Genomic DNA, 15147 nt, shown 5'->3' with positions numbered 1-15147 from the left:
TTTAATTATTTTACAGTTGTTCTGTGTATGAATGTGAACAGCATCAATATTTAGCTTTAGCCTCAGTCTGTTAGTATGACATCATAACCTTTTATAATGCGCTTTTTATGTGACTTTAATTAAATGTATCCTTGTGATTTATTTAAATGCTTTATTATTTTTAAATGTATGTTCTTTTATTTTATTTCAGCACACACTGCTCAATCAATGTCTCTGATTGTTGGTCGTTTCTGTTTACATCATTTTATTTTTTTAATAACTTTTAGGGTTTTTTAAAAATGTATTATTTATTATTATTACTGATATTACAGCGTCATAATTTGACAAAGTATTTGACGACTTCAGAGATAGAGCAGGTAACTGCATAACTCTTTTTTTCGTGATCAAATTTCTGCAATTGCTGTATTTAATTTGAAATAAAATGTACTAAAGAGACTTTACGGCCTAATACTATCTGATATGAGACGGCCACACAGCAAACATAAAGGGGTTGCACCTGCATCCAGCTGACCTTAAATAAACCATTATTCACTGAACATGAACACAGACAACATGTTGCAGACTGTTTTGCTGCTGGTCTGTCTGCAGGATAACATCTTGCAAAATGCTGACCGCCAGATGTTCCTGCAGGTGAGAGAGTGTTCATTGGTTTGTTATTTGCATGCACCTGCGTGTGTGCTAGGTGTGCGTGTCTCACCGTCTCGGGACATGCCCACAGCCAGACATTTCTGCAGACGGCAGTGCTGGCAGCGGTTGCGGCTCGTTCGGTCGATCAGACAGTTTTTCTGGCGAGGACACGAATAGGCGGCGTTACTCTGCTGACTCCTTCTGAAGAACCCCTGAGAGAGGAGGGAACAGGTACATCTGAGGACAGCTCATTTCATGTTCAGGTTGACATTTAGAATATCTGACGCCCCCAAACCAACCTTCCCCTGTATCCAAAAAAACAGAAAAGAAAAAATTACCTGTTTTCCTTTAGAAAAAAGAAAAAATAATAATAATTTGTTTTGAAAATAAAAATACTCGTTCCCTTATTTATCAACTAACAAGTAGTCTGTTGTCAATATAACAGTAATAACAAATTATTAAATATAATATATAAAATATTAAAATAAAAATAAAATTGATAAAACTGTAAACGTGTGTGTGTATGTATGTATATATATATATATATATATATATATATATATATATATATATATTACAAAACAACAACAACAAAAAAACAACTGAAACAATCAATTATTTTATACATTTATCTGAGTTTCCACTGGTTGTCCTCAGTTCGTGGCATGAGGAGACATATTTTGCTGCAATAATTTGACTTTTGGGCATTTCTCCCAGTAAATAAGGGAGTTTCTGTGTGTCTGATATAAATTCCAATTCGGGGTATATTTGGGAAATGTTTGCGAATTGTTTTTCTCTTAAAGTTTTGAATTTAGGGCATGAGGTTAGAAAGTGCAGCTCTGTCTCTACCTGTCCTCTGTCACACTGGGAGCAGAGTCTCTCCTCTTCTGGTAGCCAGTTCTGTCTGTGGCGACCCGTTTCTATGGCCAGGCTGTGTTCACTCAGTCTGTACATTGTCAACATTGTTCTTAGTTCAGGACATTTTATTGTGATCAGGTAATTCTCTCTCTCTCTCTCTCTCTCTCTCTCTCTGTCTGTCTGTTCTCTCTTGCCTCTCTCTCTCTCTCTCTCTCCCTGTCTCTCTCTCTCTCTCTCTCTCTCTCTCTCCTTCTCTGTCTGTCTCTCTCTCTCTCTCTCTCTCTCCCTGTCTCTGTCTGTCTGTCTCTCTCTTGCTCTCTCCCTGTCTCTCTCTCTCTCTGTCTCCCGCTCTCTCCCTCTCTCTCTCTCTGTCTGTGTGTCTGTCTGTCTGTCTCTCTCTGTCTCCCGCTCTGTCTCTCTCTCCCTGTCTCTCTCTCTCTCTCCCTGTCTGTCTGTCTGTCTGTCTCTCTGTCTCCCGTCTCTCTCCCTCTCTTCTCTTCTCTCTCTGTCTGTCTGTCTGTCTGTCCTGTCTCTCTCTGTCTCTCTCTCTCTCTCCCTGTCTGTCTGTCTGTCTGTCTCTCTGTCTCCCTGTCTCTCTCTCTGTCTCTCTCTGTCTCTCTCTCTCTCTCTCCTCTCTCTCTCTCTCTCTCTCTCTCCCTCTCTCTCTCTCTCTCTCTCTCCCTGTCTCTGTCTGTCTGTCTGTCTCTCTCTCGTTTTCACAGATAAATCTCCCTCTCCTGCTCGTTAGCAGTGACATTAGCCTCCAGCTGCTAACAGCAGCTGCACACTGTATTTGTTTCGGGAACCGTTGTAACCAGAAGGTTTTCTGTGCCAAACGTTAGCGACTGACGGTCCAAACTAAACGTCAGATGTTTTCTCTGATTCCATTAATGAGACTCAGATGGTGGACGGACCACAGGAGACATCAGCTCACCTTGCAGCCCTCGCAGGTGATCACCCCGTAGTGGATCCCTGATGATTTATCTCCACAGATCTTACAGGGAATGATTTCAATCTGAGCTGCAGACACACACAGAGAGAATAAAGTGTAAAGATCACACACTCAACATCATCTGTCAGCAGCTGCATCAGCAACAGTCATAGCAATGGCTACAGGAAGATGATTTAACCAGTTCTGTTTATTTAAAGACACTTCATTAATACAACGCTTAATACAAAGAGGTTTCAGGAATACAGTCATCTATCATGGTTCAATGTACACACACCTGGAGGAGAGCGGCAACACAACAATAATGTGCACTTCAGCCCAAACAATAAATCAATAACAATAATAATATTGACAGTAACAATGTGCAATAATTACTGTGCAGTACCATTTCATATTCACTGTGCAATCTATTGCCCATGTGCAACTGCTGCTACTATTTGTGTTATCTGTTGTTTGTGGATTCTTACTGGTTTTTTTCTCTTGTACATAGTGTTTTTATTTTATTTATTATTTCCCTACTCTTACTGTTTTTTATACAGTTGTTTCTCTATCCACTTTGCTGCTGCAACATTGGAATTTCCCCATTGTGGGACAAATAAAGGAATATATTATCTTACCTTAAACACAGACTGCTAGAGCAAGCTGTCACATTGATTTCAATCTGTAAAGATCTATACAAATTCAAACCTCAATCTGTAAGCACATTTAGTTTTAAACTAACTAATGATTACTGAGCCTCTAGTGTCGACTTTACACCATAACTTAGATAACATAGTTGCTACAACCCAGTACAGCCTCTGAAATGTACTCAGAGTATAAAAGTTCCATCTTGTTAAAGTCTGTCATGTGTAAAACGTATTAACAGCAAGAGTAATTCACAAGAACCATTTCACACAGGTCATAATATGAACGTACAGTATCACAGCTGGATGTGAACGCTAATAGACGTAAAAATAAAGTCACTAAGATCAGAATTTCAGAAATAAATACATTTTCTTGATAAATGATTATTATATATTATTTTACCAGAAAAACACAAATGTATTCTAAGATAACTGCCCCAAATGTGGGCGGGGCTAACTGGAGGTAGTTTATTTAAGGCTGAAACTGATATTAGTTGATCCAAAGTTGTTATATTTTATAAGTTATTGGAAAACTTTTTACATATCAGCCTCAGAATTGAGCTTCAGAATGTTTTGATTGGTATATTTACTAATCCGGATACATTTTACTAATTTAATATTCATAAGAAATACATTATCTGTACCGGTTACAGCCGAGTACACGCTCAACCCCAGTTGAAAACATTAAATTATTCATTTTTTTAAAGATGCCAATAAAGACTTTGTATCTGTTCAAGTACTAATGATATGTATTTGAATTATTTATGTTTAATATATGTTTTGGATTGTATGTTTTAATTATTAATTTTATTTTTGGATTATATGTTGTAAGTGTGTTGTGAAAAGTGATAAATAAAGTAGTAAAGTATTGACAATAAAACACCACACAAAGGAATTGATTATAATAAAATAGTAAAATGTTGTGTTATATGCACTTTGATGTAGGAAAGGTGTGCAATGACGCAAAAAGCTAAAAAATAATCAATAATTGTTTGCAGATGCATTAAACTAAAGCTTGTTTTGAAAAAGTGAGAAGTAGAAAGTGTGAAAATGTAGGAGTCAAAAGTAAAAAGTTGTAAAGTAAAGTAAAATCCAGATACCTGGAAATAATACTTGTATTACAAACAAGGTATTTGTACTTCATTACTTCCCACCACTGTTTCCAGTTCAGGACTGAAGGATCTCATCTTTCACAGTTTGGCGACAGTTTATCAGACTGACTGTGTATTTATACACTCAGCAGTTTGTAACAGTGTGACAGCTCGGCTCTGAGACGCTATATTTAGCACAGGGAAGTTATGTAAGTGAGCAGCCACATGACACACACACACACACACACACACACACACACACACACACATTAAAAACAAGAGTGTTGAGACGCAGAGTGAAGAAAGGATCGTCTGCCAGCTGTTTGTCTGCAGCACAAACTGGGTTATAAATCTGCTCCTGGATCCGATTTAGTTTGTTCATTTATTAAAATGAAAACACGTTTTAAAATTGAAAAAAGACAACAAGACAAAACACTCACTAATGTTGGATTTAAACCACCTCAAATATGTACTTCAAACTTTTATTTTGGAATAAAAAAAATGATAAAGTTTGATTTTATCTTGAAAATAAGGAAAATAATAATAAACAAAATGTGATTATTTAAGTCAATTTAATCATGTCAATAGATTAATTAAAACCCAGGTTCCTGCTGTATGTCAACCAAGTGATTCCCACTTTCTAACTTTATGTGAACCTCCCTCTCTCTCTTCCTGTCTGCCTCAGTGTCTCTCGCCCTCCCCCATGAGCAGGATTGACCAGCTGACCCAGAATAAAGATCTACATCAGTTGTTCTCAACCTTTTTTTTCTTAAGGGACCCCTTCTCTATCATTAGACACGCAACCCCTGACTAACTGACATATTTTATGGATATTTCATATTGTACCCAATTCAAAATACAACAACGCAAAATAAAAACCCCAGAATAAAACCGGAGACCAGTGTAGAGTTATAGTCCACTGTTGGTAACATACACCTGAGTGTGTGTGTGTGTGTGTGTGTGTGTGTGTGTGTCACAGGACGTCTCAGCATTAACTGTCCAATCCCTATTCACCACAGATCAACAGTTCTGTCACAAAATATCCGTTTAAAAAAACCTTTACACGCTGATATTTTCAGATGACGCTGTGGGCCGCACGGACAGCGTGACAGTTTGTGCTTGTTACCGTGGCAACGTGCACAGGATGAAGGGAGAGTAGCGTCTGTGGTTAGTGTGAGTACAAACATCGCTTTAGTGGGAACAAGACGTTCATCTGTGACCACAAAAACAAGTTGTTTATGATTCACAGGAGTTTAACAGTGAAACTAGAAATGATTAAATGATGACAGACAGAAGACATGTGATGTGTTAAGCCTCATTAACACATCACATGTCTTTTATTAGTTATATAATTCTGTACAATGGCTTCATGGAGCACAGTTAGCGGTTTGTGTTTGCTGTGTATGAACCTATCGTGATATCTAAACAGCACTGCCTAGTTTGACAGTTTGATCTGAGTTTGGTGCGTTGAGCTGGACGGACTCACTGAGAATGAGCTGTCAATCACAAGGTAGCCCCGCCCTAAAGCATACCCTGCTTTATGGTCTGTTTTACTCTAAATGGGACCATCAGTTACTAAATGAACATCATGCTGTATGGAAGAAGACTGAAACTAGAGACTGAGACCAGAAACTCATCAGGAAACTGTTTACTGAGCTCATAAATCAACTGAGAAGTCGTCTCATTTCTCCATAAGACTGAATGGTATTAGTTTATATTGCAGCCAGTGGAGCTGCCCCCTGCTGGCCATTACACAGAATGCAGGTTTAAGACACACACACAGACCCAGAAGCTCTGTCCGTTATATAAACTGTCAATGTTCACAACCAGTAAACATTAATCTGATGATCAGACTGATCAGGAGTGAGAGCAGGACAGCACTGCTCTCACTCCTGATTAAATATGCGACATCCGGTTAGGCCACCAAAACTACTTGGTTAGGAAAAGACCAGAACTTGTGTAACGCATCTGACGTAACTTACCTACGTTACTTTACTTTCACACAGCTCCTGAACGCAGTTTGTTGTTTTTGTTAAATGGTTAAGTCCACTATTATGAGGCAGCCCTACTAATAACAATCAATCAATTTTCTCTTAACAGAAAATTAGGGATTTTTTTATTAGGGATTATTGAAGAGAACGTTGCTGCGTGAGGCCCAAAGTGAAGTGAAGCATACTGATGATAAACAGAGGAACATATTTCAGGTATGGTAGATATTTTGGTATTAATAAATGTTTTAAAGTCAACAACAACACACAGACACAGACACAGACACACACACACACACACACACACACACACACACTGAGGTGTCTGTGCTGCAGTTTCCTCTCCGCAGTAATTAGCTTTCTGAGTGTTAATCCCTCCTGAATTCTACATTTCAACATCAAAGACGACGTTCAACAAAGCCACCGCCTGAAATTAGAGCTGATGTGAGAACAGCAGATATTTATACACGCAGCCAGCTGCAAACACAAACATCTGCTTTGTTTCCGTGAGCCCCCCCTCAGGCTCGCCACCGAGGCTACTGAGGCTTCTCACGTCTCTTCTTCTTCTGGCCGACACGGAAAACAAACGAGTTACTAGGAGAAGAGGACAGGAAGTGTGTGTGATAACAGAACGGTGATTGAGGTTTAAAAAAAAGCATCTTCCATCATTCTTTGTGATAATGAAGCAGCTGAGGTGTAAAGATTTTAAAAGATTGTAAGATTTTAAATCAGTAATGTTCATATAAAAATATGCGCTCCAACTTAAATTCTTCTCTTTTATATCAACCTCTTGTTTTATTGTCTGTTCTTCATGTAGAATTTCTTTATGTAATATTGATTATAATGTTCTATTTTAATGTAGAACAGTGTTTTTTATTTGTTATTTATTTGTTGAGTTGTAACCGATCGAGCTTTTGCACATTTACAAATCTGATTGCGCGCACACGGATTCTGAACACACATTTGCAGATTCCTGTACACATTCACAAATCTCAGTACATGTTCACAGATTCTTTTACACAAATCTGATCTGAAATGACATTGATTGGCTGCCTGGTAACCATGGTAACCAATGTCGATGCCCGTTCTAGAAGAATATAAAAACCAATACCCATTTTTTGAACAAGCTCGCTTCATTTTTAAGGAACAAACAGACTCTGCAGTTGTCCTTCCGTTGTATGTTAGCCATGTTAGCTGCCTCATTGCTTTGTGTGCCAATTACAGACCACATTTGCTCTGATGTTTTTTGTGTTTTTTTGTCCTTCTTCACTCCCAATGCCATACTGTAAGTCCCCCATAAAGTCACCAGTTAACCGGGTCGCTCATTAAACCGAAACACTGGCGAGCCACAGGACGCAAATGCCACAGTTTGCTACTAATAGACGGCTACAACCGGGAGTTTTTCCACGGCGAGTGAGGCTACATGACTTTCTCCTGTGTGGTATTGTTATCCTGGGCTGTGAATTGAGAGATACTAAGTTTAACTAAATTATACAAGTTAACTTACGTTAGCTCAAACTCCAGTCCATGTTGTCTTTTGGTGTCACCACATTGGAGTGACCCATCCCTCATAATTACCATGGCCACTAGAGGTCGCTGCCCAACGACAAACGTTAATCTTGGTTGTAAGAAGCACATTTGACCTACACAGCGGTTTTCTCTGGTGAGGACGGGTTGTGATTTTGTCCGTATCTCCTGGACCTCCAGCTCAGACTGACCTTTGATTTAATGAGTAAGATGTGACAACACGTCGGCCTCTCCTCGGTATCTACATCAGTGGACCTCAGAGGAAATTGCTGTAATGACTCATCAGCCGTCGGCCCGGCGGCCATCAAACAGACAGAAAGCTTTCATGTTCGTTGGCATCTGCTCGGCCGTCCATCTGCGGCACAAACGCAGATTGTTTCTGGATCAGTTTAATCAGAGGGGTGTTGGACCTGTGCTTGATCCTCCCTCAGAGACACTCTTCTTCTTCTTCCTCAGATGTTGTCTTCAGTCTTCTTTCTCTCCTTTTCTTCTTCGTCAGTGTGTTTCAGTCAGACTGACAGTTAAACGTCATTGTTTGCCTTCAGTGACCTGCAGATCCCCGTCCTGTCTGACTGTGCCCTGCAAGCCATCATGGGATACGTCTCCATTGTCTGTTTAGGCCATGTATCAGGAGGACTCAGTATGCTCAATTTGCAACCGACACAACAACGTTCTTGCTGACATCCCGAGCTCAGCTTTCACTTCAACTTAACCATTTAGCTTCAGCATTACCGAGACAAAGTAATCTGAACTCAAAGGTCCTCAGTAGTTTTTATGGAGTTTTCAAATGCGAAACATTGATTTAGCACTTCTATCCTCCTCTTTTCTTCCTTGTCAAAACTTGGGGCCTATATTACCCACAATGCAACTCAACAACCAACAATTTCGGTCAGAGATTGTGGTGTGTTATGTTAATAGCGGCTAACCTGGAGCCTCCTGCAGTACAGATGAGCAGCGGGCTCTCGAACTCCACACCAACAGATTTTACTGATTTTCAAACTTGTAGCTTTCAACCGACCGCTGACTCAAGTGACATCACTCGAGGACATTCAGCAGACTTCATACAGCTCCCCTTTAGACAGACCTGCTGCTGCCCACAGACAGCTGCCTGACCCTGGGGAGCTTTGCAGAAGAGAACCGGAGCTTCTGGAGGAATAAACACCCAGAGTCACACTGGATCCTGCTCTGATCTGCAGACGTTTACCAGCAAGAGGAGAGCTCTGAGTTTGGGGATTAAGAAGTGGATTTTTCTTCACTCTCTTTCTCTCTCTCTCTTTCTCTCTCTCTCTCTCTCTCTCGCCACAGAGGTGTACTCATATCTGTACAAATCGCCATCAGGATTTCAGCATCATTTTGATCCATTTACTGACATCAAATCACAGCAAAATCAGTTTATTGTAGGCTCATACCAGCGTTGTAAACCAGATTAAAGGATGAATATTCGCTTTGCTTTTGGTAGGAATGCACTATTAAGCTTGTGTTAACCACAGACATTACTTCAAACATCTTAGAACCAGAAACCCCAATGAATTTGAGGAGAGGGGACTGAAAGTGCTAAACTGCTAACTCAGATCCAGGTTTTAGGACTCACTCCTGCAGCACTGTATCCCAATATTGTCACTTGTGGCCACTTTTAATAAAAGTTGCTCTTGCTTTAAAAGTTGGACCACAGTTTAACTTACATATGTCAAATTTTGTACAAGTTAAGATACATTTCCAACTCTTAGATGCTTGACAAATACTCCTCCTCCTCCAGTGTCTGTATTTCCTTGAAGCAATTTCAGATGCATATTTGACCGATCTTCCATCCTTCCAGCTCTCTGCACTGGCTGAGAAACAGCTCACACTTCATTTATGCTTCACATGTGTTAGTGTGAAACATAATTATAGGCTATAAATACTGCTGCAGACATCAGTTCATGATGTAGTGGAGCACAGAAGCTGTAGTCAACTCTTCCTTTTGTCAGCAGACTGCGGAGGATATGTCTTGCTCATGGGGCCGGTGCGGTGGGAGGGCCAAACATCCTGCGTCCTTTCTCTCGCTCAGATGTTGACAGCAGCCTCCGTTCTTTAATCTCCTCGTCCAGCTTCCAGATAATCTCAGAGTGGATGTAATAACGGCAGACATATGGCGAACACCGACACGCTTGTTCAGCCTGTCAGCAGATGAAGCAGCAGCTTGTTCAACAGCCACAGTTGGTGGTTGTCTTAGTCACCTCTTCAGCAGGTCGGCGCAGTAATCTCCAAAACTGTGAGGCTCTTTATGCTTCACATACATTAACATCACATTTGAGTTTTCCACACTAACAAGGTGAAGATGCTTATGAGTTAATTAATGAATAAGTCAAATATAAAGTTGTGTTTTACAGGCAAACACAAAAGTATGTCCACAAACAGTTCTCTCTATTATAAATGCTGAATTAGAATCAGTCAGTGGTCTGACACCTTTCAACAAACATACATTGTTTTTAAAGCCTTACGTGGATCCTGTACAGCTCAGAACTGCCCCCACGCTAGGACTCATACAGCGGCTGTTTGTAACTGTTTCGTAGCTTTGGAATAGACGTCCACTTTCACTCACTAACACTTTAAGATGAAACTCAAGATGTGCATGTTGTCAACGGCTTTCTGTTGTTCTTACAGGGTTTTAATATTATATAATTGCTATTTACTGTTCTTAATGTGCCTATTTTACTACTATTTTGATGTCATTTTGCTTGCTATTGATATGCTGTGCACTTTAATTTTTGGTTTTAAATGTGCTGCATTAATAAACAATAAACAGCATCAGGCAACACTGTGGTTTAATGTGCAGCTAACTGATAGCAGCCAAATATCAAGAATAAAATAGGTTAAAAGTGTCTAGGGGACGAGTATTAGGGGAATTTAACCAACAATGTTAATATGATCAAATGAATGCAGTATTTGTAGGAACCTCAAACACAGCTGCTAGCCTGCAGAAACAACCTGGAACTTCAGTTCCTACAGCTTCACTAGCTTGGTGCTAATTTATGTCCAATAACATAATTCACAAATTTGAATAATGTGTCCAGTAACTTTAGCTGTGCTAGCTCAGCAGTTGATCCACCACTTTGGTCAAGGTCTGAATATCTCAACAAACACTGGATGGATTTATAAAAACATCTATACAGACGTTCAGTTTTCACAGTGAAATAACTCAACAGCTGTTGGTTGTGTATGTGAAGAATTGAACAACTTTAGTGACCCTCTGACTTTCTGTGTAGCTGTACTGTTCTAACATGCTAAACCAGTGGTTTGTAGTCCTGCTGAATCTGAATCTGCTGATAAACTGAGACCAACACAAAACTCCCGATGAAGCATTTCAACATAGTTCAGTGCTGTTTGTCAGACCACAACAATGGCCGACAGCTCTGTATCTGGGCAATCTTGTAGAGGACGGACGTGGTTCAGCTCAGAGAATCTGGTCCTCTGCAGACGGATTGTTTCTCTTTATAATCTTCACCATCTTTGCACTGAAGTTCTGGTCTGTTCTCATACAAACTCTGTGTGGCGATTAAAACCATATTCTAGATCTAAAGTCATTAAATTCAGCGCTCCGTATGAACACTTGCAGAGTTTTTTCCCTGTGGACGCTGCAGCTGCTCGCTGTATAGATATCGCTGTCTAATGTGTAATTAGCAGTATAGCAGCGCTACGTGGAGGCTAATGAGCCACTGCCGGTTACTGTGTTTACTCCAAAAATGCTAAAGCTAGGGCAAAACAAATCCCTGATGGATAATTTATCTGAAACCCATACAAATAATAAAGACGGGATCAAAGAGGGAAGAGAGAGGAGGGCAGCCACTGAGCCTTTGAAATATGTCAAGGTTTTGTTAGGAAAACCGCCATCCTCCATCCCCCCATCCCCCCATCCCCCCGCTTCTCTACAGCTGAAGTTTAGTTCAAGTAGTTTAGTTTCTCTTCTGTTTTCACTATCTTTACATTGTTTTGATTCATCATTTGTTTTTCCCTCTGGCTGAAACAAAAGCTCAGAAATGGCTTGTTCTCAGACTGTAACTGCTGGAAAATGAGCTGATATCATCGTCTTAACGCGTCTCTAACTTGTGTTTGAGCAAGGATTGTCTGGGTGTCACTGCTCCAACGGAAGAGGACAATAAAGCGTCCTGTAAAAAACTGTACAAACTGCTAATATCTAATTCCCTCACATTGGCGGAAATGGGATTCCATAGTTGGAGCATTGATATATTAGATATATAACTATTCAGTTTGCAAATACACACATTTTTAGGAAATTCTAAAATCCTATGGATCAAAATTCATTGCTTTGTTTAACCAAAATATATCAATATTTTAATATATTACTGATTTCAATCAATACTTTAAAAATATATCTATTTCTATACCCCAGTCCAAACACGTCATCATTCAAGGTGTAAATGCTGCGTGATTGGAGCTTCCCGTCCACATCGGGATCTGGATCGCAGGGTTCAGATCTTAGGTTGGTGTGAACGCACACACAACACAACACAACACAACACAACACAACACAACACAACACAACACAACACAAGACACAATAATGTTTTTAGGTTGTTAAAATTTTATGTCTGTTCGGTGCCATGAAAGTTATTCAACATGAAAGCAATAAGAGTAAAAATGAATGATACAAAGTAAGAAATAAGTCCTATAACAGTAGCTTATACCCTGGTACTGTACTGTGTTTTATATAAAGAGAGGAATAATTGATTTTCAGATTTCAGAATTAAAAAACAAATTTTCTACTATAATTCTAATCGAATGAAAGGTTTCTGTCATTTGAATTTAAAGTAGTTTGTTCTGGTGACAGCAGCAGCTTGTTGCACATATCTAATGTTATTAATTATTCATGACAATTTGGCAGCGCTCCAAAATACACAAGATGTTCAGAGCTGCATTTTTCTTTATTACTGTGTCGCCAAGTCAGGTCTCTTCATCAGGTCTGGCTTCAAGTCTCAAGTGGAGTCTCACAGCGGCTCCTTCATATAATCTGTTCACTACAGTTGTTGAACAAACGGGACACAATTCAGGACAACTGCACGTAAATCGGGACCTGGTCACCCCAGTACCATGTGTACATGTACTGCAGCTCACATTTAGTGACGATAGTTACATTAATGTCATAATAAATAACTTTTTCATAATTATAATCATCAACATTCAAGCATCATCTTTAGTGATGAGAGTTCTCGTTGTTATGGTAATCAGTTATTATCTATCTGTGTTGACAGCTCCCCCTTTAGCTGCTAAGCTAAGGTTACATTAGCTAACATAATGTTCATTTGGTGACATTTTGTCATGTTGCTCATATTATGGTATGTTTTGGTAACTGATAGGTTAGAGTTGTTGCCATGGTAATGAGGCTCCACAGGCTGGTGGACAGCAGGCCGGCTGCTCTCCTGACCTGCAGTCCGACCTTCAGCTCCCTCCTCCTGGGCTGAGCAGCCCACGGCCGCCTGTCTCCTCCTGCTGGAGTCAGGAGGTCTGTGTAACCTCCAAAGCCCTCAATGAGTCCCTCAACTGCACCTCCTTCATCTACACCTCCTTTAACTGCACCTCCCCCATCTACACCTCCTTTAACTGCACCTCCCTCATCTACACCTCCTTTAACTGCACCTCCCCATCTACCTCTTTAACTGCCTCCTTCTACACCTCCTTTAACTGCCCTCCTCATCTGCACCTCCTTTAACTACACCTTCCTCATCTGACCTCCTTTAACTACACCTCCTTTAACTGCACCTCCTTCATCTACACCTCCTTTAACTGCACCTCCCCATCTACACCTCCTTTAACTGCCTCCCTCATCTACCCTCCTTTACTGCACCTCCCTCATCTACACCTCTTTTAACTGCACCTCCTTCATCTACACCTCCTTTAACTACACCTCCCTCATCTGCACCTCCTTTAACTGCACCTCCCTCATCTGCACCTCCTTTAACTACACCTCCCTCATCTAAACCTCTTTTAACTGCACCTCCTTTAACTGCACCTCCTTCATCTACACCTCCTTTAACTGCACCTCCTTCATCTGCACCTCCTCAACTGCACCTCCCTCATCTACACCTCCTTTAACTGCACCTCCTTCATCTGCACCTCCCTCAACTGCTCCCTTCTGCTCCTCATCTACCTCCTCACTGCCCTCCTTTAACTACCCTCCCTTCTGACCCTTTCTCCCTCCCCATCTCACCTCTTTTAACAGCACCTCCCTCATCTGCACCTCCCTCATCTACACCTCCTTTAACTGCACCTCCCTCATCTACACCTCCTTTAACTGCACCTCCCCCATCTACACCTCTTTTAACTGCACCTCCTTCATCTACACCTCCTTTAACTGCACCTCCCTCATCTGCACCTCCTTTGTGTGTTTTGAAAGCTGAGGTAGACGTGATGTCACCAGTGATGTCACCCCCCCCCCCTGTGGAGGACAGTTAAATAATCTCCTGGCTGTTGTAATCCTGTGACATAACAGGCTGGCTAAAAGCCTCCTGTAGCGTTTTCTCACAGACTGCGAATCTGGACCAGACAGATAGAAAACACACGCTGTGCCAGAGCCTGGAAAACACAAAAAGAGAAACAGAAACACTCCTCGACAGAAAGATTTATCTGTGCTGTTGGAATATTCACTCCCAGTTTTTCAGATCAGATCAATTCGTTTGTTCCCTGTCAATCAGTGCGTTTGATCGAGGTGTTATCTGGAAACACCTGATCCAGTTTTGTGCATAAAACATGATCTACTGTCACTTTTCCAAGAACGAGTGAGCAAATTTGAACTTTTAATTGGTTTGAATTCATTTGAACGCAACCCACAAACAGCACACACAGTAACAGATATCAGTTATTACCTCAACTGTGTTGACAGCTCTCCCCTTTAGCTGCTAAGCTAAGGTTATGTTAGCTATCATAATGTTGCTCACAAAGGGGATTTAAAGGTGTTAACCACCTGTTTTGTACACAAACACAGCAGATTTTTACAAAGTCGACAAACAGTCCGATCTTTGTTGGTCATTTTTAAACCTGTCCTTACCAAAAACAGCCGTATGGATCGCTTATTACAATTTTATATTTATTGTTAGGCGGCGGCCTCTAGAGGCCGTAGTGATTATGACACGAGCAAAGGAGGAGGTCAGGTGACGATCAACATATGAAAGATTGCCGTCTCCACTTCCTCCCACCGTACAAAAGTTAAGTAAAAATGTCTCTGATATTGTTGGCATCTTACGCCACTCCGAGCCAGAGTCTGTGGTATCAAAGTCCCGCCCATACGACCGGCTCAGCTGTCAATCCTGAACTGATCAGAAAAAATAACATTTCAACAAACATCAGCGTGATGAGATCGACCTAAAATGACAGAAACCATCTTTCGGAAACTTTTATTTGACTTGCTAACGTAAAGGCAGCGAGCTATACTGCAGTCAGCCACCAGGGGGAGAGAGAGAGAGAGAGAGAGAGAGAGCGAGAGAGAGAGA

General features: G+C 40.7%; 1 protein-coding gene across 2 annotated transcripts in view; it reads right to left on the bottom strand.

The window, feature by feature from the left end:
- Nucleotides 1-15147, bottom strand: part of LOC127351334 (nuclear receptor ROR-alpha A-like) — an 83958-nt gene that overhangs the window by 6129 nt on the left and 62682 nt on the right. For both annotated transcript variants that reach the window (XM_051378795.1, XM_051378796.1), the window contains 2 exons: nucleotides 2420-2505; nucleotides 698-839 (listed from right to left, as the gene is read on the bottom strand). In XM_051378795.1, coding sequence (XP_051234755.1) covers nucleotides 698-839; nucleotides 2420-2505 — 228 coding nt within the window. The remainder of the gene's footprint in view (nucleotides 1-697; nucleotides 840-2419; nucleotides 2506-15147) is intronic.

Source organism: Dicentrarchus labrax, unplaced genomic scaffold (assembly GCF_905237075.1).
Source record: "Dicentrarchus labrax unplaced genomic scaffold, dlabrax2021, whole genome shotgun sequence".
Classification (NCBI taxonomy): domain Eukaryota; kingdom Metazoa; phylum Chordata; class Actinopteri; family Moronidae; genus Dicentrarchus; species Dicentrarchus labrax.
The sequence above is the reverse complement of the archived record's forward strand: the minus strand, read 5'-3'. Positions and strand labels throughout refer to the sequence as shown.